We start from the raw sequence: 27,805 nt of genomic DNA on the forward strand, positions 1-27,805 counted from the left end.
TTTTACACCATAACCATGATAACGTATAAAACATAAATTTGCTTTTCAGGGCAATAATATGGCTAGATACGATAAACAAGTTTTATACTGACAAACAACTGGAGGACATTATGAATAAATTTGGTATGTCAGAAGTAAGTTCTTTTTTGCCAAGTGAAATTGAAAATGAAGAGGATAATGTTGAAAGCAAGATTTTGGATGACTCTGACACTGACAAAGCTTATGAGCAACCTGATGTGGACAGAGATGAGTTCGATGAAAGGGAGCTACAGAGTAGTGTGTGCAAGAGACAAAGATGTACATCACCACCTCGTAAGCCATTTGGTGTCCAATGTGTAGGCCAAACACACCACCCCTCCACCAGTGACCCTTAACCCTAAGACCCCTCCCTACCTTCTACCCCTGCTAGCCCAGCTGTGGTTTGGCTGTTCAGTGTGCTACAAAACCAGTTGCCCCTACTGCCTGTGTTGTCTCTGCTGCTGCCCATGCTCTCTCTGCTGCTGCCTGTGTTATCTCTTCTGCTGCCCATGCTGTTTCTCCTGTTGCTCATACAGTCTCTTCTGGTGCCCATGATGTCTCTACTGCTGCCCGTTTTACATCTATCTCGGTTTTGTAAACAAATATAACACTAGTTTGTTTGTTTTCCAAATGTTGTTGTTGAACTCTCAGGTCATAAGACTAGTAATTTATAGTTAGTCTATGTTCTTAGACTGGGATCAGATAATATAAAAAATTTTTTACCTGCAACTAGGATATTTTTCTACTTATAAAAAAAAACTATTTGTTACTCTCTCCCATACAGTGTGTGTTGCTACCAGAAGGCTGTGCTTCTCAGACCTGAGGCTCCTGTGACATGGGTATGTGTGGATCATCGCTACAGACTTCAGCTGTAATATTTTTTTTTTTTTATAATTTTTTAAGTGTACCTATGTAATTAATTTTCATATATTTAGTACTTTTTTTGAGTTATCCCTAACAGATTCACTTTGCCATAGCAATAACTTAAAGAACAGGAGAAATAAAAGTACAGACGTTGTATTTTCTGCCAATGATTTCATATTTTTTAAATTTAGATTACACCTAGTTTTATTTATTTTCCAAATTGTGGTAAGATTTACCCCAATACTGTGTCCACGTAGGTATTATTAACAATATAGTTTAAAGGTTAAACCAGAGAACTGTAGTACTCCTCGTCCATAGGAACAGGCCCCATTTTAGCTGATGTATTTGACCAGAAGCAAAGGACTAAGACGCTCAATCTGTGTCATTCTTGTTTCCCTGAGGCTAAACTATCACTGACCACTTTAGCTTCCATGTTGTCTCTTTTTCCCAAGTCCGTTTAATAAAGTTCTATTTGCCCTTTTTGGTAAAATGGCAATGTAACTCCTTTAGGCAGATATTGATGTGGTAGGTTTAGCGCCAGTAATTGCCATCCACATTTCTAAGACTCCCATATCATCTAGAGTTTTTGAATGCCCATTAGAAAAACGTTTGCATACATATGTGGAATATGATCATCTGTTCCTGAGTTTGTAATTTGAATGGTACAAGTGATGTATGAAAATTCTTTAATTCTGGTCTGGAAATTCATGAGATTGATCTTGACTTGTTATGCTCTAGGCCACTTTACCCACAAGGCATTTTTTTGCAAACTTAACCAGATGGGAGTTGATAGATAAAATCTCTGTATTATTTAATTTTCAACTAATAAACTGCAAAGTTTTTTGATGGGCACTATAATGACAACAGAAACGTAATCATGTGTGTTTTTCGAGTAGCGTTCGTGTTCTTTTATTATATACACATATGTGGCTTTGCCTTTGAAATGATCATGTTGCTTATGTGAATGATGCTAGTCTTTAAATCGATCTATCTCCTAGGGCAATGTCAATCAATTAGCTCACATAGTATGCTGTTTACAATTTTTCATAATTTTACCATCTTTCAGATACAGAGGTTCAACACTATGCTATCCATCATTAGTATTAATAAGGCAATTAATTCTAAGCGTTTTATTTTGTAAGGCTCGATACTACAGTGTATTCTATTTTTTCTGACTGTGGCCTAATGGAGAGATGAAGTATTCTTCCTAATTGCATAGTTGAAGGAGTGTAACTTCAGAAGTTCAAACATTGAGAAATGTTTTCTTGTTGATCAAGTTTGAGTAAATTTCGCTTCATAGTTTACCTATTGCTTATCATTTCAACATTGTTATTGATTGTGATTTTCTATCTTTTAAATTCTTTTATATAGTTTATTCTTTACTTCTCTGTTTCTTTTTTTTTTTAATGACAAGTTTCCCGAATTGGGGCCCTTTGGTTTTTAATATTCTGTCCCTCCAATCAAGGTAGCAGCTTTATTTGTAATAATAATAACAGTATTAAATTAATTCCGGCTTATCAAATTCTTAGAGCCTTTATGAAGTTTCATCTGACTCCCTCAGGTATAAGATATATGCATTAATATCTATTTTCCATAGTTTCTTCAGTGCATCTCATTTTCATTGAATTCACAGGTTTGCTTCACTTTTAAAATTCAGGATTGGCTTAACTCCTTTTCTACCCCTCTTTGACTTACTAAATTTGAAACTTCATAACTGCCTTATTATGTTTTGACTTCTACATTGAATCTTTTTTCTGCATTTGCTTTTCTTTAACCTTAAAATTCTAGTGTTCTTAAATGTTCTCTATTTATATAACTTCAAAATAAATTTACTTCATACGTCTTCCAGCATTTCTTTCAATTTTTAGGCCTGCCTTTCGATTTGCTTATAATCCTTCCCAGTTTACTAATGCCATGTCATATATCGATTTATTATTATTATTTTACTACTGAATATAACAGTGTTTTATTTCTTATTTTGTTTGCTTGTTGTTTTGCATTATAAATGATTGAATCGTCTCCCACAGATTCCAATACTTTTGTACCTTTGCGTATCTATACTTTTATAATGTTTTAGGTTTTTCCTTGTTTTGTATTCTGCCAAAGCAAGGTTTGCCAACGGCCATTTGCTTTTGTGAGTTATTTTCTATTTAATAAAGTCAGTATTGACGATGACTTTGGTTTTACGCTAACCCCAACACCTCGAACTTATAATAAAGTGGTAACGAATGAAGTCTGGATGCAGGATGTTGATTTTGTGAGCAGATTTCAAGACGCTAGTTTTCATCCAACCTTGTATGGGAGTCCGGACCGAAGTTCCTAGGCTAGCGACCTTGCATTTTGGCTACGCCTCTAGGCTATCTGGATGTCAACCTGCTTCGCAGGAGTGATGTCATTGTTTTGTAGAAGAATTATGCCATTGGATTTGGTAAGCTTTATTTTTCCCATGTTTTTAAGCTGGCTAGTAAACCTGCTATGCTGCCTAACATGTTTGTATAAACTGCCTAGCTTCGTTTTTGCCAGTGATTAGTTACATGGATTCAACGATTTCTAGAGTTCTACGATGGCTTTGGGATCCCAAAGTAAGATTGATCCTTTTGATTCTAAAAAGATCAAGCTAGATGTTTGGTTGTCTATGCTGCAAGCACATTTTGGTCACTTTGGCATCACTGGCGAGGTTAAGGAGAAAAATAGTCTACTTATTTTTTTAGATACTTAGACTTTCAGTGTTTTAGCTTCTCTCTGTGCACTTAAATTACCTCGTAATGCGTCTTTAAAATTTGATGATATTGTTTCTCTTTTGAAAACCCATTTTATTGTGAAACCATCCTATCACAGATATTTGATTAAGTTTCAGCAAAGGAAGAAAAATCGTGGTGAGTCATTGCTTGATCTTTATGCTGATCTGAAATCTTTAGCTTCCGATTGTGGTTTGGTACTGCCTTTGACGGTCGATTCAGAGATCAGTTGTTTATGGCCATTGATAATGAAGTTTATTTTCTGAATTTGGCTGCTGAAAATTTGAATTAACAAACTATGACTTCGGCTGAAACTCTGGAAAGAGTTTTGAGTTTTGAGAAAGCTTTCTGTTCTGAGAAAATTAGTTTAGCTGATAGTTCAAATTATAGTGCAACCACACGTAAATTTAATTTTAATTGTAGACATTGTGGTTATCCTCATCGTAGTGAGAATTGCAGATTTTCCCCTTTATCTTGTTCTTTCTGTAATAGAAAATGGCACCTGAAACTTGTTTGTCCTCGCTTTATAGAATCAAATCAAGGCCAAAAGACTTCACCTAAGCCAATTGTGGAAAAGAGCAGTGATGGTAAAAGTCTGTTTTACAAATCTAAGAAAAAGAAAGTTTTTAAAAAGAAAGTAAATGCTTCAGCTGAATGGGATAATTCAGATTTTGGATGATGATAATAATTTTGATCAATTGGTTAATTTCAATGATGAGTCTGATGATTCTGAATCAGATCACATGCTTAATTTGGAGAGTGATTGTGATAATGCTGAACCAATCTGAACAAAGATTACCTTAAAGTTGAATGATACTGATATTCCATATGAAGTAGATAGTGGTGCTGTGGTTTCAACTCTGAATTGCAAATATGTTAAAATTTTAGGATTGTCTGTTCAGCCTGGTAGTAAAAGGCTGAAAACATATGGAAAAAAATTCTATTCATGTAATTGGCAAGGTGTTTGCTACTGTTAAATTTAAAGATTACAACATCTGTCATGGTTTTTATCTGGTTGAAGACACTAATGTCAATTTGTGTGGCAAAGATTTAATGCCAAAATTGGGCATTTCTTTAACTGGAATTGAAGATGAGGTAGGGCTTAATTCTGTTTTGGATGCTAAATCCCAGTTCAACACTGATCCTAACTTGCCTGTTACTAGTGTAGTAGCTGAAATCCACTAGAAAAGTGGTGCACTTCCTAAATTCCATAAATCTACGCCTGTTGCTAGTAAATATGTAAATCTTGTTGAAATTGCATTAGATAAGCTTGTGGAGGAAGATGTGATAGAACCTGTTAAATTTAGAGATTGGGCAGCTCCTATCGTGCCTGTTTTGAAAAGTGATAAACAGTTTATGCGAATTTGTTCTGATTTCAAATATCTTAATAACAATATTGCTTGAGAGAAATATCCTTTACCTACACCTGAGGAAATATTTGCTATAATGGGTAAGGGTACAATCTTTTCAAAATTGATCTTAAGAAAGCATACCTACAGTTACCTGTAGAGGTACAAGAGACATCCCTTTGGTGATTCTTCATCACCTGCTATCTTTTAGAGGTTAATTTCTCAAATTTTAATGCATATTGATGGTGTTATTGCTTTTTTAGAAGACATAATTATTGGCGGAGAGACACAAAAAGAACATGATGAGAGACTAAACAGAGTTTTGAGAGATCTTCAGAAGCATAATGTTGCCATTAATAAAAGTAAAACTGTTTTAAATACCAGTAATTCAGAATACTTAGGCTATGTCATTTCAGGAGATGAAATTAAGCCATCACCAAAGAAAATAGCTGCAATTTTGGAAGCCCCTTCTCCAAAGTCTGTTTTGAAGTGAAATAATTTTTGGGAATGGTTACTTATTATTCGAGATTTCTTCCTAATTTTTCTAGTATACTTTCTCTGCTATGTAATCTTTTTAGGAAAAATGCAAAATTTAAATGGTCTGATAGTGACGCTAATGCATTTAGTACGGTCAAAGCTGAGTTATTCAGGTCCAATTTTCCTGCTATTTTTGACTTGGATAGTCCAGTAGTAGTAGAAGTGGATGCATCTCCAGTGGGTGTGGGATGTTCTTATGCTGAAATTCAATGGTATTGGAAAGCCAGTTTATTTTGCAAGTAAGAAATTGTCAGCTGTTGAGTTGAAATACTTGCAATTGGACAAGGAAGTTGTAGCTTTGGTTATGCTGTTTCCAGTCTTAAATATTTTTTGTTGGGTGGCAAATTCGTAATCAGAACTGGCCACAAAACTTTACTTGGTTTATTTGGCAGAACCTAGTTGGTACCTATGAATGCTAATGCTAGGGTACAACGTTGGGCCTTACTACTTTCTCAATTTGATTACGATTTATATTTTAAAGCTGGCAAGGACAATGTTGTCGCAGATGCTTTGAGTCGGTTACCCCTTTCTGATTCGGATTTGGATTCAAATACCCCTACTGAGTATGGTTCAAGCTTTGCATGATAAAAATTTATCTTTTGAATCAATCAAATATTCGTCTAAATGTGATCCTGTGGTTACACAAGTAGTCAGTTGTGTGAAATATGGCTGGATTAATGATTCTTTAATTTCTGATTTTTCCAAAGTGAGAGACAATTTATGCCTTTATGGTGATGTACTTTTGTATAGAAACCATGTGATTATTCCATCTGATATGCGAAATGTAGTGTTGGATGAATTACATGTTGTTCATAATGGTATCAGTGCAATGAAAGCTGAAGTACGTAATTGGGTATGGTGGCCAAAAATAGACCAAGAAATTAGTGCAATGACATAATCATGTAATGTATGCTTTAAAAACTAGCAAACTCCTAAATCTTCTGTATTGTCGTGGTCAGGGATAAAGTACATATAGATTAAGCTGGTCCTATAGATGGAAACTATTTTTTGATAATCATTGATTCTTACACTAAATTTTTGGATATTAATGTAACTAAATTAACTACATCGATTGTAACTATTGAGAAATTGATACTTAGTTTTTGCAATTTTGGATAACCCAGTGTACTTGTTTCTGATAATGCTAAATATTTCGTTTCTGATGAGATGGAGACTTTCTTGTAGAATAAGGATATTGAGCATGCTACGCCTGCTCCATACAATCCAACATCAAATGGGCTTGCAGAGAGTTAAGACATTTAAAAAGGATCTTGATAATTCACAGAGGGAAATATCACTACACGTTTTTGTAGATTTTAGTACAATTGTAGTAGGGCAGTGCATTCTTCCAGTGGGAAATCTCCATCTGATATGATGTTCAATCGTAATTTTTGTGGTTTAATTGAGAGGATTAAACCCCAGAATATGAGAGAAATAATTGAAAAGTGATTGCAAATTTGAAAAGTCTAAATATGCTGTTGATGATGAAGTATTTGTAGAAAATTTTGGTGCTGGGAACACTTGGCTGCCAGGTAAAATTATTGAGGTGCTTGGTGTTAGAAATTATAGAATGCAATTGAAGAACTTTGGTAACTGGGTATGGAAACGCCATGCTGATCAATTAATGCCTAAATTCACTCCTAATTCTGATGACTGTATTGTTCCTATTCATACCTCAGCAAATAGTCAATTCTCTGAACCTATTTTGTCTTCTATTCCAAATGCTAGAAATTCTGATACTGGTTTAAGCAGTGAGAAGAGTGACAACTTTGGTGACTGAAATTTTATATATTGATTTATTATTATTATTTTAACTTTGACTATAACAGAGTTTTATTCCCTATTTTGTTAGGTTATTGTTTTGCATTATAGATGATTGAATCCTCTCCCATAGATTTAAATACTTTTGTACCCTTACGTCATCTATAATCTTATAACGTTTCAGGCTTATCCTTGTTTTGTATTCTGCCGACCCGAAGTTCGCTAATGGCCAGTTGCTTTTGTGAGATATTTTCTACCCAATAAAGTCAGTATTGACGATAAATTTGGTTTTACGCTAACCCCAACACCTCGAACTCATAATATGCAGTCTCATTTTCAACATTTCCTATAAGAACTTTTATACTCTCATTCATGATTATTGGATCTACATTTTTATAGTTTTTAAAGGACAATTATCTAGAAAAACTACCGCACATGTATTTACAAGTTCTAGTTCTTATCTGTTCCAGCTGTAACAAATTTCAAAATCCCATTCCAATGTATATCCACAAGTATTAGCTAAATCAGTACACTATAACACCATATATACTGTATATCTAAGATTCCTTTGACTAGCAAACTATATCCTTTTGGCCTCACTTCCTCTCTGATTCTAAATCTCCCAACTCTCAATATTAGCGTGCCTTTTTCCCATTCTACCTGCCATCGCTAGACCCCGGTGGTAGCGTATGTTTGTGTTGTACCAGCCACCATCGCCATTCCTCACAGCAGCGAGGAGTCGTGGCGTAGTGAGGTCGACAGTTCGAGACGTGTGAGGTGTCTGTTATGTTTTGGGGCGTTGTAATGACTGTGTTTGTGTGTGTATTAGTCTGTAACACCCATTTGCTTTACGCCCAACATCATATGAATTATAATGATTTGGTATCCTCCCCTCAAAATCCCCATAAATGTCTTTTAAATTCTAAGAACTTTAATTCCTTTCCTTTTACAACTCTTAATATCCTTCTCTCATTGTCATTCGTGTACAATTTCCGTGAAATATTAAGCAAACTCTTTCTTTACCTTCTAATTTCGGTCCTCTGCATCTTCAACTTCATTTGAGGTCAGTAATATAGCCAATTTATCTAAAATCTCTGCATTCTATGACTTACAATCTTCGTAAATCTAGACAGCATCAATGTTTCCTTAGTCATTATCATTATCATTATTATTATTATAGCAAGCTAAGCCGTAACCCTAGTTGGAAAAACAAGATGCTATAAGCTCAAAGGCTCAAACAGGAAAAATAGCCTAATGAGGAAAGGAAACAAGGAAAGAAATAGACTATAAGCAAAGAAATCAACAATCAAAATAAGATATGTTAAGAACAGTAACAACATTAAATTAGATGCTTCATATATATACTATAAAAACTTGAAATAACAAAAGGAAGATTAATAAGATAGACCAACGCGCCCGAGTGTACGCTTAAGCAAGTAAACTCTAATCCAAGACAATGGAAGGCCATGGTACAGAGACTATGGTACTACCCAAGACTAGAGAACAATGGTTTGATTTTGGAGTGGCTTTCTCCTGGAAGAGCAGCTTAAAATAGCAAAAGAGTCTCTTTTACCGTTGCCAAGAGGAAAGTAGCCACTGACCAATTACATTGCTCTAGTTAGCCACATGAGCGAAGAAGATTTGTTTGGTAATCTCAGTGTTGTCAGGTATATGAGGACAGAGAAGAACGTGGAAAGAATAGACCAGAATATTCGGTGATTGGGTAGGTAAAGACAAAATGAGCCGTAACCAAAGAGAACGATCCAATGTAGTGTTGTATAGCCGGTCAAAGAATCTAATAACTCTCTAGCGGTAATATCTCAACGGGTGGTTGGTGCCCTGGCCAACTTACTTCCCATAATAATCTATCTAAATTAAATTTCTATCCATTAATGCCTAAGAATATAATTTGCACTTCTTGAAATTCAAACTCTATTTATAACCTTTACCGTTAAATTGCGATACTGAAGTTGTTTTCTTTTGAGTGGTAAACTCTGACCAACCTGCCTCATTTGCCTTCCATTGAATTTAAATATATGCCAGCCCATGAAGGTCTTCGTTACACTACATTCTGCACGATGGTAATTAAAGAACATTTCATGTACTTCCTATGTTCCTCTACTTTAGGGATCTTCTAACCTCGAACACAAACTTTTGTTTCTTCTGTACCATATCTCTTATAGTCTTTTCATATATGAATATAAACAGTTCTAATTCCCCGTCAGTCCCCTCTCCATTTACTTAAATGGCATTCTTTAATTTTTAGATATTAGTATAAACCCCTATCATTTTATTTTCTAAGAATACTTATAATTTGCATCCTTTACTAATTTTAGCTTTCTTTGACAATTACTCTCCAACATTTCCTACCTGCAAATGTATTTTTTTTTTACTTGTAACATTCACAACGTCACATACATTCTTCTATACATAAATTCAATTTGCCACAGTTTCCTCTTATTTCTACTAGCTTTAGCTTTTAGTTCTCTTCTTTAACGATACTTCTACATCTGCTTTGCTTGCTGACGTCTGACTTTCAGAAACTATTTCTCTTCATCTATGCAACCATCACTTAAACTGCGAGGCAAAATATTTCTTTCTAAAATTTATCAATCTGTTAATTTGCATTTCTTTTCGAAACTGTGAATTCTTACTTTTCTCTCTTCTCTTCTGGTTTCTAGTCTATGATCTCGGCGATCTGAAGTTGTGCCTGTCCCTTCGAAGCTTAACCCTGGTATCTCCTAAATTTTATCTTGTAACTTTTATTTCCGAGCACTTGTATCTTCATCACGTGCTGCTGTTTCTTCGAGTTACCAATGATTCTTGCTACTATTGTCAGTATTTATTTTTACTTTTTTAAACAAAATCCATATAATTTTATCTACGTAATTTTTATATTTTCTAGCTCGCGTCCAATATCCAGTACTTTGATCTACGTGTTAATGATTTCTATTATCATCCTCAAACTTCTTGGTCTGAACTACGTTGATTCGTAGAGGATGAACTACTTTCACTTACCTATGTTCACCTTTCGTTTAAACCACACCTTCCGAAGGTTTTTTGTCTAACGAATGTTCGTATTTCGAATTGAAGAATATTTTAACACATTTGTTGTACGACTGCAGTGAACATTTAGGTGTCACGATCTGCATAAAAATATTTTCTTATTACACCCTTTTTTGTTATGTAATAACTGTTAAGATATGCACTCTTCTGCAGTGAATAATACAATAATTCCAACTTTTGATCTAAAATGTGTTATTTATATATGTATATACCGTGACTTATACATTGTCAACTTTGTATACCTTTTCCTTTCATCTCTCTCTGAAGTTTTTCTCCAATTTAAGGAACTGTAGACCATCCGTACATTTTCATTCCATATCAGTGTCATCCAATCCCCTCTTAGTCTTCCCCTTTGCCCCTCGTTCATTCTTGCTTTCTGGTTTTCCATACAAACTTTCGCAAATTTTGAAAGCCGAAAATGTTCCTGTCTTTAACTTCTACCATTTCAGATAGGAAAATGCTGGGTGGAGGAAGGAGTCGTTAGCAAGCTATAGGATACCTACGACATGGATTGTATTATGGAAACGGGATATCTGAGAGTATGTTTGTATTTGCCCGGGCGAACAATGGGACAAGGTTTTCTCCCCGCATCATCTCTACTCAGGAAATTTATTGGAGAATTGGAGCGTGTTTACCTCCTTTATAGAAACCATTGTACGTCACTGTGTTCCACCCTTGTGAGTAAACTTTATAAAGATCTCGTATGAAAATCTCGTCGCTCAAACGAAAGTCATGTTATGTAAGAGGATGGAAGCGTATCTGTCGTTTCATTACAAGGTTACTAATATATATATATATATATATATATATATATATATATATATATATATATATATATATATATATATATATATATATATACACACATGTATTAGTCGCCTTGATATATAAATATATATATATATATATATATATATATATATATATATATATATATATATATATATATATATATATATATATATATATGTGTGTGTGTGTGTGTGTGTGTGTGTGTGTGTGTGTGTGTGTATAGTGCAAATGAAAAAAACATTCACTGCAATGCTGTTTTAAATTAATTTAAAATATCTGATTATGAATCTTAAAAAAAGCTGAGACAGCTTGTAGGGTCTTCTTCACTCAGTCTTTCAAAGTATTCACAAAATGCACGCTACTTCTGGATGATTGCATCAAAGTAACGAAATAACGAAATGAAACATGAGAGACAAGGTGTATAGAAGAATAATAGGCAAAATGCGAGAGAAATTAATTCTGTTATGTATATTGGTCTACTTAATCAGGGTGAAAATAGTAATAGTTAGAGTCAAAGTAATTGTTTCTTGTTTTAAATGAAAAAAAAAAATGCTTATCTCACGATACTAACTCGAAAAAAGCATCTGCTATTAAAACCCAGATGAAAAGGTAAATTGAATTTCACGATATGATATGCGATATGTGGCAGGCTTTTTTATGAGGTTTGTAAAATTCTAGCTAGGACGTGAGCATTATTTTTAAAAATTAATTTAAATCTCCAACAACACACACCAAAATATAGAAGATTAAAATAAGCAAGGATATAACTTCATTGTACTCTTGTTATGGACATAAAATTACGCATGAGCTCTTAATGTCATTTAAGAAGTTATGTATGAAACGTCCAAAATTACTAAATATACTAAGAAAACAATAAAAGTTAATAACAGCATTAGAAAATGGAGTTTTTGTAAAGCCCCCATTTGTATAAATAGAAAACCTAATGAAAAATATTTGTTTTCCATCATTTCCAACTGTAGACCTCATCTCAGACCCTAATCCTTGAACACAGAATGATCCCCAAGACCTTTTGACCTGGCTGGCATCTCATTAATGTTACTTCAACTCAATCGAACTAAAACTTGCTTGGTTGAGGTGTTTTATATGTGGAAAGCGGATAAGAATTCCCCTCTCAATACAATAACTTACAAGGACAAATCGCCCATAATCCTTCAGCGCCACATGGGCGTGGCGAGTGCGGACGAGGGTGGGTGTGGCGAAGGCGTGGCGACAGAAGTGAACCACACCCGCCAGTTGGCCAGCAAGTGATGTGCGGGCAGTGGTGGGTGTGTGTCGTGGCCGGAAATAAAGGACAGCATGGGCGGGGTCATCCTCCTCTTTGGTACATGCCCCGCTGTCGTAGACTACCACCGCTGGCACGCACCGCCTGGGAGCAAAGGCAAAGGGCAATGATCAATAACACTAGTGGCGTCAGCGCTCGCATAGATGAAATAAATATTTGTTTCTCTTTTACGTATAAATATTTCCAAGCAATGACATTCAGAATTAAAATATAAACTATGAACCTCCTCATTATCTTCAATTTCATTATTTTCTTTTTGAGGTCATAAGTCTTAATAAACCATTTAGGTTTGCATGTCACTGAAAGAATAAAGGCTACAGAATTTATGTTAAATGGATTAGTCAATTAGATTATGTAATAGTAACTATTAATACGATAGTACTTCTTTGAAAAAAATTAATTGTTTTACACATACGAAATTGTTGAAAGTAAACAGAGGAATGTGAAACAATTTAATTTACTGTACTAAAGCCTCAAAAACATCATTTCACACAAATAATTTGAAATAAACAATGCACCTTTGTTCATGATTTGGTTCAACCAGAAAGTATCTTGAGTAATGTTAATAAGGTTATATCCCACATTATATGCAAAATTTAACATAAAATAAAGGATAATGTCAAGTTCATAAAAATACGTTTGAATCAAGACTTCTGTCGGCATACATTAGTGGAAATAACGGATAAAGAGAAACAGACATTTGTGACCTAGACCACGTTAAAGTAAACCCATGAAAAAACTCAAGCAAATGCCTTTGTAGAATTCATAATACTAAAGTTATGGTTATTAGCTGCAAGTAATTTTATGTCTATGGCACAAGTGAACAATGGCTATTGGTGTTTTATGGTATACAAACGTCAGTGAAACGCGTACATTGTTTTCCACTGTTAGTAAGACGTCGAGAGACTATAAAAAGCATCGTTAATGAAGTAACCAGGAATGCAGTATGACGTCAACCTTTGAACCCCTAGACAGCAGTAGTAGAAATTTATTAGGATTATTAAAGGAAATTGGATACTGAATGGCTGCCACTGGTTCATAACTTACGGCAAACGTAAGTTGAAGCTTTCATGACAGGTGAAAACGAATCCCTAGCATGAAAATGATCTCAATGTCTACTCTCATTGTTATTGTCTTGAACATGAACGATAATAACTTCACATGAAAAAGGGGCAAAGATGGTCTTAATCTAAAAAAATGTAAACATATAACTGATGATTGAAATTATACTAGAGGATAAATTCTTTTATTTAGAGAAACATCAAATAAGTCTTGCTTCATCAGAGAAATAATAGCATGTAAAAAGAAAAAGAAGACATAATAAAATATAATATATGTGGAAAAATTATATTTTCTTCCTATTATTGATTCAGACCTCTATTCTACATGCATAAACATTTAATATATATATATAGGCACACTAGCATAAAAAAATACAAGATATTATCTATTAGTTATAAGAATTTCAGATAATTCGTCCATTTGTGATGCTCAAAATCTCATTCCAGTTATGGAACTGGCAATACAAAAAGACTGCATCAAAAGCTGTGATGTAAGGTACGAAGGATTCTGCAAAAATTCGAACATATCAAGAAAATTACGGGCGTGAACCTGGTTTCAGTAGCAATTTGTTTGTACAAACATCAGCGTCAGAAGCAGTGTTGCCATGGATCGGCCACATACAGGTAAATGACCCAGCCTGTTTAGGCCTTGGAAGCGGGGGGGGGGGGGGGGGGGGGGCTGTTGAAGCACAGCTGAGAAGCCTACTGTGTGGTGTACAAGTTGACTGGCATTGTTCCCTACGAACCCCTTGTTTGAAGAAATAGCTTTATATAATGTGATGGGAGCAGAGAAAGGGTTAATGAGAATGGGAGTTCACAAACAACTAACTTTATTTACAGTCAACACAGGTGTTGCTGTTTACTACCAACAGTTTTTATAGGATTTCATAGCATGCTTCAGAGGCGCTTCGCACACTTACTTGAATAACTATGGTCATTTACGTGCTTTCCCGTTAAAAAATGTGTGTGTATGTGCATGAAGTGCTGCTCTGCCTAGTGAAGTGTTCTCTATCACTTGCAACCCTGTGCTTCCTGGTATAATTGAAAATTTCCCTCTAATCCATTCAGTGCCCGAAATTTCTTCTCCCTTCATTGCCATTGGCTGCTTTCAATTCAAACAGTGAAAATAAGAAAAATAAAAAGTGAAGAGTAATGGTTTGTTCTTAGCTCACCCTAACCAAAAGGTTGACATAAAAGAATGACCCCGAGTGTCGGTAGTGCCTCTCATCACTCCCTCCCTCACATACAGAACAATTGTGTTTATTTCATCAATTCTCGTCCTAACAAGAGCGATCTCAGTCCATCATAGACGTTGTGAGAAATCTTTTCTCGTAAGAAGAAATCACAATTGCATATGTCTCATGCAAAGACCATATGCCCAACGGCATTCGGAATGATCGAAATCCAAAGAGCCTGACTTCTACGAAGAAAATCTCTCTCATGTTAACATAGCTCAAAACCACAACTAATGTTACAGTTTGCCCGGGTGACCCATACACCCTACCTCCTGCCTAGCCAGCTGACCTCAACATAATGACTGTACGTAACATTGCAGTAAAAGCCTTGGAGTTGTCAACTTTGCTGTCAAATACCTTTGAAGATCTCAGTGCAATCCCTGATGCAATCGCTGCAATGAGGCAGCAAATCAGTGATGCAGTGGGGCAGCAAATCAGTGATGCAATTGCTGCAATGAGGCAACAAATCAGTGATGCATTGAGTCAGAAAATCAGTGATGCCATCACTGCAATGAAGCAGCAAATCAGTGATGCGATGGCTCTGCAAATCAATGATACATTCACTGCATTGGGGCTGCAAATCAATGAGATAACATATCAAATTGGAGAGTTGAAGGAAAAATATAATAAGTTGTATGACCCCACAGGTCAACCCAAGTTGATTCATGAATAACCTTCAACAAACCTGACACCCAACATGGACCAACAAAACACCCTCTCTAGCCTGCCCGATACAGGGCCAAGGATCGTTACAGAGCAAACACCAGTTTTGGATACCCCCACTTCCCCCTCCCCATTGTTAGACAGAAGAGATTCAAGAGGCGTACCATGCACTCCTACCTCTCCCCCCTCCCCCCTTCGACCGACTCATAGGCCAGGGCGCTAATGTCAAATGCCCAAGAAGACGATGAAAGGTGGCAGATCTCTCGGCGAACGACAAAGTTCTGACCCGACCGCAACCGCAGACAGGTCAGCCAACATTCATCTGGGAATATCTCCGCTCACCACCGCCCAAAGAGATGCCACGTTGTTGTCCACAACCTGCATTCCTCAGTGACTGAACATGCCATCAGGTTACATGTTAGACAACTAAAAGGATCAGACCCTCTCATTCTTCATAGCCTCAAGTGTAAGGTAGAAGGTCAAGTTGCATACAGGGTTTCCTGTTTATTCCATCATCGAAAGCTCCTAGTAGGCGAAAACTTTGGTCCAGGAGCACGAGTGTCCTTTTATGATCTTAAGAGAGATCACCCTTCACCAGCGACCCTAGATGCCCAAATTCATCTACTACAATCAGCCTCACCCAGCAATGCCCCGGCACCTTCCACACTCACACCCCCTGAGATTTCTGCGCTTATCTCCAAAGGTCAACGAAATTCATGGAGTAATTAAGTATTTTGTCTTGGAGCATATACGGGATCAAGCAGAATTTACCTGTTCCTAATGAGTTCTGTAATGATTTCCATGTCATTATTGCACTGCAAGAAACCTTATTCCTCCCCCATGACCTGGCTATCGGTGATTCAGTTCATGATGATTATAACAGCTTCTGTGTCTCGTCGATGGATATTAACGACTATATCATTCAAGGTCGTCTGAAAGGTGGTCTCTCATTTCTATGGCATTGATCTTTGGATAAGTGCATGAAACCAGTGACGTATCAAACTGACAGACTTCTCGGCCTGCAAGTAACGATAGAAGGTAAAACCATATTAGTGATTAATGCATACTTCTCCTGGGAGTGCCAGTCAAACTTTGATCATTATTGTATACTGTTAGGAGAAGTTCAAGGTATTATTAATGATACCTCCGCTGACAAAGCGTGCCTAATAGAAGACTTTAATGCGCACCCAAATAGACTATTTTATAATGAATTACAGCGCCTCTGTCTTCAACAATCTCTTCAAATTAGCGATGTTGCCATCCTGCCTCCTTCCTCCTTTAGTTACATTCAGAACAGAAATATATGTCCAGCACATCCTGGTTTGATCATCGTTTTACCACTGACCACCTGCATAGCTCTATCACTGAATATAATATATGATACGACCTATCGTCTGCATTCGACCACATACCCAAGCAGGTCACATTTCCTACACCCTCCCTCCTGGCGGTATCCATCCAAAGGGAGAGGCTACCATCTATCACATGGGACTTCTCCAACCTCCAAAAATCTACTGCATTCAAACACTCATCTGACAGTAATCTCTGCTCGATAACTTAATCTGCTTAAGTCCTGCTCTGTGATAATCCCAAGTGCCGCAACGAACAGCATAAAGATAAACTAAAGGAATTCTACATAAATATAATAAATGCCTTATGGAACTTGGGCAGAGACACATTTAGACTCACAAGAGGTAACCATCGAAACATACCTGGCTGGAATTATTTAATTAAAAACCTCTATGCACACTCTCGAGAAATGTTCCTCCCTTGGAAGAACGGTGGTAGCCAGAGAGAAGATCCCCTTGCTCTACAGATGAGGCAAGCGAGAGCACAGTTCAAACTTGCTCTTCGTCAATGTCATAGTAACGAAAATCAGCTACGAGCCGATGCATTGTCCAGAAAATTGACCACCAATGACTGCCCCCATCTTTGGAAAGATATTAATTCACTAAACCCAAAGTCAAACAAATTATCCCAAAGAGTAGGGGATGTAGTCAGCGAAGAATCCATTGCAAGAATGTGGGGGGGGGATCACTTTAGCGCTATCCTAAATTGTATAAATGACCAAGATACCCGGAATGAAGTGCATAGTTTCATCAAAGTCAATATGGAATTTCAACATAGCGACCGTATCTCTCCAAGTGACGTATGCGAGGCTATCAAGAAATTACCTGGTATTAAGGCATCTGGCTGCGATGGCCTTCCCGCCGAGGCTTTCAAATTCTGCCACACTATAATTTATATCCTATTTGGTGACTATTCAATTCCTGTATAATGCACCAATATCTCCCCGAAACCCTTCTACTTGTCCACTTAATACCTCTCATAAAAATCAAACTGAAGGATGCGATTGACCCCGTAAACTACCGCCCCATAGCCGTCACAACAATTTCATCAAAGATATTTGAATCTCTTCTATTCCATTGCCTTGCACCTTTCTCCATACTACAGACGATCAATTTGGTTTTAAGACTAACCACTCGACTGACACCTGTGTATATATTCTAAAGGAGATATTGAATTTCTATATATCCTCGGCCTCCCCCGTCTACTTATATTTTCTACACATGCAGAAGGCATTTGACAGAATAAACTATCTGAAACTCCTTTTGAAACTACGTAAAAGGGGAACTCCTCTATATCTCCTCGGCATATTATACTGTTGGTTCTCAACACAGCAGTTTTGTGTCAAATGGGGCAATGTAATATCCTAGCCATTTGGTTCATTTAACGGTCTCAGGCAAGGAGGCATCCTTTCACCATATTTATTTAATGTTTACACAGATGATTTGAATATCAGACTGAATTCACTTCCCATTGGTTGCACGGTTAATGGCTCTACCATAAATAACATGTGCTATGCTGACGATATGGTCCTCATCTCCCCCTCTGCCCAAGGCCTACAACGTGTTATCGACACCTGCAACGAATACGCTAATGAACATGACATAATCTATAACGAATCGAAGACACAGTGCATGTCTGTCCTTCCTAGAGCGCTCTGATTTGTAGAAGATCTACATATTTTCCTCCAAAACCATTAGCTAGCATTTGTCAATGATTTTCCTTACCTAGGTCACATCGGCTCTAGTTGTCAGGTCCTTAATGGCAAGTTGCCAAAATTAGGAATGGTGGCTTGCACCAGTTCTGGCAGGAATTGTGTTAAAAGAGCACAAGTAAGAAACATCTGCAGCAGGTTGAAAGTGAGCAAAACTGAACATTTCCCTGAGGGCCATCAACGCCCTTTGATTCCCCAACAGTTGTTGAGAGAGCTGAAATATCTTGGTTACACAGGCAATTAGTGATGGTGAGTATTGCTCCAGGAAGAATGATTGGAAGGTCTCATACTGTATGGGGAGGGGGAGTTCCTTTGCTTGCAAAGCCAGTCAGAGATTTTTGGAAAGGTATTGCTGGGGATTGCAATGAGGACGTAGTCAGTTTTTGCTGCTCCAGGGCAGGTCATCCTCATTTAGATGCATGTCTGCACTAGGAAAGGGAACCATATAATGCATGTGCAGCAAGTAATGCACATACAAATGAAGAAGGATGCACTATGAACATTTTCTTCAATACTACAACCGTTATTGGACTCCATGGAAAAATTTGTTAATTGTAACAAGCTAATTTGAACTCTTATTATCATTACATTATTATGTTATATATTGATTATGCTAATACTACCCTTATCAACAAAAATCACTGGTTGTAAACACACAATTTCTACCCTTGGGGGGCTATAAATACCTGTGTTGCCTGTTAAAAAAATTAGTTGTTTGGGAGCTACCTCATTCCTTAGCTCTTTCTCTTCCACCTCCATCACAATGAACCCCAAAAATCAAAATCTGAGCTTAAAAACTGGGTACTTGAAAACACAATGGTTCCAAATAAAAACAAAGCATATAATCAAGAATGTTGCAAATAGGCTAAAAGAAATATCCCCTTGTGTTAATATAAAAGAAGGTACTCTATTTGATGGTATACCAAATCCATTTGTTACAGAGTCAGAAACATTGCTTCATCTTCCGGCTTCTGAAACTAAGCTTGACGTCATTACTAATCAAGCTACCAAACAACTGATGAATTTTGTATCTATTAAGAGGAAACCATTTAGTTTTCTTTGTAAGGGTTTTTATTAATAATTTTGTGATTATTTATCAACTCTGTAAATTTGGAAGTTCACTTTGAGTTCGTAATACAGAATTGTATTTTAGTTTCATTGAGATTATATTTTTGTGTATGTAGTCTTGTACAATAAGATAATTCTGTTTATGTTTGTGAAAATTTGTCGGTTAATTACCCACAATTTTTTGCCAGACAGGGGGATTTGTTATATGTCTGTTAGATTTGTGTATACAGTATTGTATTGCAAATCTTGTAAAAAGGACTTATTTTCTCATATATGTTAATGTAAGAATAAAACAATTGATCTAATTATATATATTAATGTAATTGTAACTCAAAAATATCTCTGTATTCTCGACTAAGAGTTGTAGATACTCCTTTGGCGCCAGCGAGAAGATTCAAGAGTGTCCCTGGTGCTCAGTCATATTCCATAATGCTAGTCCTGGGCACCTCTCGTCTGTCAGGAACATTCAGGAGTACTGGTCCCTCGTATATAAAGGACAAGTGACGAGAGACAGGGTAAGACTAGACAATACACCGTTGGTGTTTGGAGACATTTTTCAGCTACACCGTCTCTGACTCTGAAATATAGTGACTATACCCAACGATAGAGTATCTAGAAGAAGACAAAAAAGTTTGAAACTTTCAACATTAATCATCAGAAGCCATGTTCCTGTATTTCAACTAATGCTAGTTTTGAGCGCTTCTTGTTTATCAGGAACATTCGGGCGTATTGGTACCTTATATATAAAGGACAAGTGACGAGCGAGAGGGGGCAGACTAGACAATACACCACTGGTGTTTGGAGACATTTTGTAGCTACACCCCCCGTGACTCCGAAATATAGTGACTAGACACAACGATAAAGTATCCTGAAGAATATAAAAAGTTTGAAACTTTCAACATTCATCATCAGAAGCCATGTTCCTGCATTTCAACTAATGCTAGTTCTGTGCGCTTCTTGTTTATCAGGAACATTCGGGAATATTGGTACCTTGTATATGAAGGACAAGAGACGAGCGAGAGGGAGAAATGACCAGTATCGCTTGCCTGCAACCTGCCGCAGACGGCTCTCCTCATAAGGTTAACCTACTTCGTGCTATTTGGGTACCCCGTTTACCCGAACCTGTACGCGCTGCCATACCAGATGTCGATAGTTTACCCACAAAGGACTTGATGACCAAAGCTGACACCCTTAAGGACAGCCACTTCACGACCTTCAAGACCTCCATTAACACCTACACTCCTAACGAAGAGGACACCTATTCAACGTCAACCGAAGCTGACGTGAATGCCGTAGGACATACACGCCTAACCCGTGATGTGCCGGAGAGGTGAAAAAGCCATTCATCACCCACCACTCGCTCGCGCCCCAACCAATGACTTCTACAGCCACTTACTGCCGCCCATCGGCCGCAGTTTTGCTACTACCACCACAGATTCGGGGCTGCCGTGAAGAAATGTGCCAAGGATTGTCAGTGGCCAAAAAACTTGTAAGTAGGCCATCGCTCATGGCAGTGGCCTCCCGTGTTTCTAGTCTTTTCTTTTTACATGATGCAGGAACGGGCATGCGATTTTTGGTTGATGCGGGTGCTTGTTGTTCTCTTTTGCCAAGGGAACTCTACAGGACACGATGTAGTCTGTCTAAGTCTGCCGACATCCGCCTGGTAGCTGCCAACGGATCTGCGATACCCACCTACGGTTACGAGAACCTCACATTATTTGTTTGGAAACGGTAAATTTAATTGGAAGTTTCTAGTTGATGTCGCATTGCCAATCCTCGGTGCGGATTTCCTCTCTCATTTCCACCTTCTGGTCGATGTCGCCCACCGACGATTGGTCAACGCAGACTCGTACTTGTCGACACCTCTTCAACCCGGCCCCTCCAACCTCGCTCTCCACATCAGCGTACCCACAGATGCCTACGCCCACCTCCTCACGTCGTACCCGGAAGTTTTCCATCCAGAACTTCGCCAAACACCCACGGCGCCTTACGATATTTATCACCACATCAAGACGACAGGATCCCCCGTCTTCACAAAATTCAGACGTCTGGCACCGGCTCAATTGGCCGCCGCCGAACAGACGTTCGCAGAAATGGAGGAAATGAGACTTTGCCAAAAGGCCTCCAGCCCATAGTCATCACCCTTACACATCGTCCTGAAGAAAGACGGCTCCCTCCATCCGTGCGGGGATTACAGGCGCCTGAACATGCAAACAGAACTGGATCACTACCCCCTCCCAGACATCGCTAACGTGACCTCCGACCTGCACAAAGCGAAGGTTTTCTCCACGCTTGACCTCCTGAAGGGGTATTATCAGGTGCCTATGAACCCAGAAGACATCCCCAAGACCGCCATCACCACTCTCTTCGGTACATACACCTTCAATTATTCCTGTTTTGGCCTTCGTAATGCTGGGGCCACTTTTCAACGTCTCATGGAAGGCATCTTAGGAACCTCCCCTTCTGTGTATGTTATGTGGACGACATACTTGTGTTCTCTTCCTCAAAAGAGGAACACCTACGTCACCTGCGCATCGTACTTGAACGCCTGCAACAAAATGGCCTTGTAGTCCGGTACGACAAGTGTGCCTTTGGTGCTAATGAAGTGTCGTTCTTAGGACACCACATCACTCCTGAATGAGTCCATCCCCTCCCTGAGAAGGTAGCAGCCGTTCAGAACTTCCCCATGCCCTCGACCGTCAAAGCTCTGCAGGAATTCTTGGGCATGATCAATTATTATCAACGTTTTCTGCCAGCCAATGCCGCCACTCTTGCTTCCCTCTACGCCTCCATCAAGGGCAAGTCAAAAGACCTGAAGTAGGGTCCCCTTCAAGAAGCGGCCTTCTGCAATGCAAAGAATGCCCTATCAACCGCTGCTGCTGTCACTTTTCCCATCCCACATGCCCCACTCCTTCTCTCCACTGATGCCAGCGACGTCGCTATTGGTGCAGTACTTGAACAGGTGGTCAACGGCTCGCCCCGCCCATTGGCCTTCTTCAGCAGAAAACTGTCCAAGGCAGAATCGGGTTATTCTACCTTCAATCGCGTATTGCTGGAGGTGCACTTGGCTGTCTGTCACTTTCGCCATTTCTTAGAGGGTACGCCCTTCGTCATTCGCACAGACCACATGCCTCTGGTGCATGCCTTCACTTGAGAGTCTGATGCCTGGTCCGCCCATCAACGCCGACATCTCTCCGCCTTGGCTGAATACAATTGGACCCTTCAACATGTCCCTGGGAAAATTAATCCCGTTGCCGATGCCCTGTCAAGAAACACGTTGGGCACCGTTCAACTCGGATTGGATTACAACGCCTTGGCTGAAGCTCAACGACAGGATCCAGAGTATCAAGCATGTAGGACATCCTGCACATCCCTCCGTTGGGAAGACGTCCCCCTCGACGACTCCAACACCACCCTCCTCTGTGATGTTAGTACTGGTAGACCGCGACCTTGGATTCCTGCTCCCATGCGTCGACAGGTGTATGATTTCATACACGGCCTTTCACATCCCTCATGCTATTCTACTGCACAGCTGCTGAAGACAAAGTTCATTTGGCACGGCATTTCAAAGGATGCTAAGGATTGGGTCCGCGCCTGTACTTCTTGCCAAAATTTCCAAAGTACATCAACACACGGATTCAGGAGTGGGCACCTTTCCTCAACCTCAGCGCCATTTCGCCCACATTCACGTCGACGTTGTAGGCTCCCTACCCACATCACAAGGACATCGTTACCTGTTTACCATCATCGACCGCTCCACTCGTTAGCCTAAAGCCATTCCCATGGAAACTGTAGCATCCGCCTCATGTACATCTGCCTGACTCTCAGGATGGATTGCAAGATTTGGTATCCCCGAGCATATTACTTCTGACAGGGGTACCACTTTCACCTAGCAATTGTGGACATCATTAGCGAATCTCCTGGGCATCACCCTACATCAGACAACTGCCTACAACCCCGCCACCAATGGAACGGTTGAAGGTTTTCATTGCACCCTCAAAACAGCTTTGATGTCGCCCTGCAAGGACTCCAATTGGTTTACTCAGCTTCCCTGGGTCCTCCTAGGACTAAGGACCACTCCTAAAGACGCTCTGGACGTCTCGGCAGCTGAAATGGTGTATGGCGGGTCGTCCCTGCTGAATTTTTTCCTTCTGTAACCTCCGACGACGATCTCCAGCACATACGTCATGTCGCGGGAAAATTTACTCCATGCCGCCAGACTTACAAGCCCACAGCGAAGCATCCCATACCGACAGACTTGCACTCTGCAACGCACGACTCTAGCAAGCCACCGCTAAGGTCCCCTTACAAGGGCCCTTTCCTTGTGATCCGATGTAGTCTGAAAGCATTCTTACTAAACATTCGAGGCAAGGAAGACTGGGTCTCCACTGATCGTCTAAAACCAGCTTATCTCCTGCCAGATGACCCACCTAAAGTTCGCCTCTCTAGATCAGGGCACCCTATTTAACATGTACAGTATGTCATTCTTTTTTTTGGGGGGGGGGGACCATGCACCAACCGTGTGTCACACGATTGTACATAGTAACGACATTTCTCTTCTCTGTATATAGTCTCCTTTGTATCTTTGCTCTTCCCTCGCACTAGTAACGACCTGAGTCAACTTGTCTGTTTTTCTCACCGTTTATGTTAACAGAAACAGCTGTTGGTTGAACAGGAAACAGCCTGTTATATGTTATGTCCTTCTTGCCCAGAATTGATGTATATAAAAACTGATGTTCTGAAATAAAGTTACTCAGTTGCTTTCATCCTTCCTTTTTAGTCACAGCCTCTCTCGGCCCGTCACAATATTTTTATTGAGATTGGTATGCCGTGAGTATTTCTGTGGATCTTGCGTAATACTGTAAATACTTATGGTAAATTTCAAATAATTATATTTCATGTTTGCTGGCTATCATTTTCCATTCCTGTTAATAATTCCCTTTTGTTTGATAATCTTTTCGAGTAGATTTGCATAATCTACGTCGTGTACTATAGTCTAACGTAAAAATGATATATATATATATATATATATATATATATATATATATATATATATATATATATATATATATATATATATATATATATATATATATATATTAGGTGTGTGTCTTCTTCAATTGCACAAAAAATTGGCTTATTGAGTAAATCTTACAAGAGCTTCGGTGATCAATCTATTCTGAAGAAGTGTTTTAATTCTTTCATTCTACCCTGTTTTGAGTATTGTTCTCCTGTCTGGTGTTCAGCTGCTGAATCTCATCTTAATTTGTTGGACAGAAACTTACGGTCCATTAAATTTCTTATTCCTGATCTAGATATTAATCTTTGGCACCGTCGTTCAACTAGTTCATTAGGCATGTTGCATAAGATTTTTCATAACTCTGACCATCCTTTACATCCAGATCTCCCTGGACAATTCTATCCTGTTCATAATACTGGGCAGGCAGTTGATTCTAATAGCCAGGCCTTCTCCATCATGAGGCTCAATACTACACAGTATTCTAAAAGTTTTATTCCTGCTGTTACCAAGTTGTGGAATGATCTTCCTAATCGGGTAGTTGAATCAGTAGAACTTCAAAAGTTCAGAGTTGGAGCAAATGTTTTTATGTTGTCCAGGCTGACATGAGTCTTTTTATAGTTTATATATGACATATCTGTTTTTGACGTTCTTAATAGTTTATATAGGACATATCTGTTTTGACGCTGTTACTGTTTTTAGAATGACATATTGTTAATCTATTCTCATCATTTATTTATTTCCTTATTTCCTTTCCTCACTGGGCTATTTTTCCGTGTTGGAGCCCTTGGGCTTATAGCATCTTGCTTTTCCAACTAGGGTTGTAGCTTGGCTAGTAATAATATATATATATATATATATATATATATATATATATATATATATATATATATATATATATATGTATACATATATATATATATATATATATATATATATATATATATATATATATATATATATATACATAAATTTCTACCTCATACTTAGGATCGAACGCTGGCCCCTTCTAATGAAAGACCTGGCCTCTCATTAGAAGGGGCCAGCGTTCAATCCCAAGTATGAGGTAGAAATTTATTTCTATTTGAACATGATCTTGTGTTGATAATTATCAATATTGACTCATTAGGGGTAATTTGAATGAATTACTATCAATTGTGTCACGTGGTGGGCCGGGAAGTCGGGGAAAACTCGCTGGTAAGAGACTGATGTCTTGCAGGTAAATCCTGAACAACTGATTAGCTGTTGGGTTCCGACTTCTTTTATGGCCTCTCGTGGCATGGTTGGTATTGACCTGGCCTTTCATTAGAAGGGGCCAGCGTTCGATCCCAAGTATGAGGTAGAAATTTATTTCTATTTGAACACGATGTTATGTTGATATATATATATATATATATATATATATATATATATATATATATATATATATATATATATATATATCATCAACACTATCATCATTAGTTGTAATTGTAGGTCAAACGTCTAAGACATATCCTTCCACTACCGTCTTTTTATGGTATTTCTATGCCAGTCAATGCCCACAAATTTTCTTATTTCGTCAATCCATCGTCTTCACCTCCGTTTTCTTGCAATCTTTAGCGACCCATTCTGTTGTTGTTAATGCCAATCTATTATCTGTCATTCCCATTATATGTCCTGCCCACATCCATTTATTTTCCTTACATGTTGTTAGAATAGCCTCTGCTTTAGTTTGCTCGCATATCCATGTTGCTCTTTTCTCTATACTAGTCTTATTTTCATCATTATTCTTTCCATAGCTCTTTGAGATATAACTAAATTATGTTCTAAGGCTTTAGTAAGGCTCTAAGTTTCTGATGCCTGTTGATACAGGTATGGACCTATCATTAAATACTTTTGTTTTTGCGGAAGTGGCATTTTATATTTCATAATCTCATTTTGTTTCCCCAAAGTTTTGCATCTCATGCTTATTCTTATTTTGAATTTGGTCTCATGTCCTCGGGAAACAGTTACTGTCTGTCCTAAGTATGTGTATTCTTTAACAATCTCTAGATATTCATCCATAACCCTTATTTGCTTTTTCTGCATTTCCATTGAACATTAACTTGGAATTTACTCATATTCCTCTTCTGTCCTACATTTTTGCTTCTTCTATTCACATCTCCTATTATGATTTGATATTCTTCACATTATTCACTAAACAGAACTATGTCATTCACAAATCTAATGTCAAGCGTAGAATGGCCGTCTTGACCTGGAAAGGGTCACCTGAAGCTTCTTATTGCATTCTGGGAAAACCAGTGAGGCCAGGGTCGCGCACGTCGAAAGGGGGGATTAGGCCAGTTGTGGGGGGGGGGGGGGGGGATGGAATTCCTGGGCTTGGGGGCCAGCTAGCCCAGGTTCTCCTAAAGAGTGGCCCATGGTAAGTCAGTGTTGGAACAAATATATACTATAAACCGTATATATATACTGTATATATATATATATATATATATATATATATATATATATATATATATATATATATTCTAATGACTCTAATTATACCTCATTAATCTTTTTTTCTCCTAATGATATTTCATCTTCTATTAAACTATTACGTTCTTATCATCTCTGTCTTTCTTCTATTTATCTAGAGCCCAATCTCGCCTGATATTCCATGCATTCTGGTAAGCAAGCATTACAAATCCTGTGGTGTTCTGCTAATAATGACAGCATCATCAGCATACTGTAGGTCCGCTAATTTCCAATCCTTCTTCATCATCTACAACTATTCCACGCATTAGTATAGGTGTTTATTGGAAGATTGAAAAAAGCAAATAAGACAATGGCTAGGTTTTGTAAAATTTGGAAATCAAATAGATGGAAATTACCTATAAAATTCAAAATATATATATGTTTAATAAGATCTGTGTTACTGTATGGACATGAGTCGTGCTATGGAAATGAAACAATCTCCAAAATATTTAGCAGATTTGAGAACAAAGCCCTCAGAGGAATATTGGGAATTAAATGGCAGGACAGGATTAGAAATGTAACTATAAGGGTGCGTCCACACTAGCGACAAAACATGTCGACAACACTGTGTACAACTTTGTCGGCAACAAGTTGTTAGACTGTTGACGAAACATTGTTGTCGAGATGTTGGTAAAGATTTATTGGTGATATGTTGGCAACCCTGGTGTGGACGAGTCGATGTGGTTGGAGATACCCGGACAGACACACAACACCGAGAGAAAAGATTGTTCAGTTAATTGAATGTTATCGAGGATACCCATTGCTATGGGATC

The 27,805-nt window shown here is 38.1% G+C and overlaps 1 protein-coding gene across 5 annotated transcripts in view; it reads right to left on the reverse strand.

The window, feature by feature from the left end:
* HPS4 (Hermansky-Pudlak syndrome 4 protein) overlaps positions 1-27,805 on the reverse strand; it is a 599,431-nt gene that overhangs the window by 158,734 nt on the left and 412,892 nt on the right. For all 5 annotated transcript variants that reach the window (XM_068386039.1, XM_068386038.1, XM_068386036.1 and 2 more), the window contains exon 2: positions 12,275-12,512. In XM_068386039.1, the coding sequence (XP_068242140.1) occupies positions 12,275-12,512 (238 nt within the window). The remainder of the gene's footprint in view (positions 1-12,274; positions 12,513-27,805) is intronic.

The sequence above is a fragment of the Palaemon carinicauda genome, chromosome 13 (assembly GCF_036898095.1).
Source record: "Palaemon carinicauda isolate YSFRI2023 chromosome 13, ASM3689809v2, whole genome shotgun sequence".
NCBI classification, from domain to species: Eukaryota; Metazoa; Arthropoda; class Malacostraca; order Decapoda; family Palaemonidae; genus Palaemon; species Palaemon carinicauda.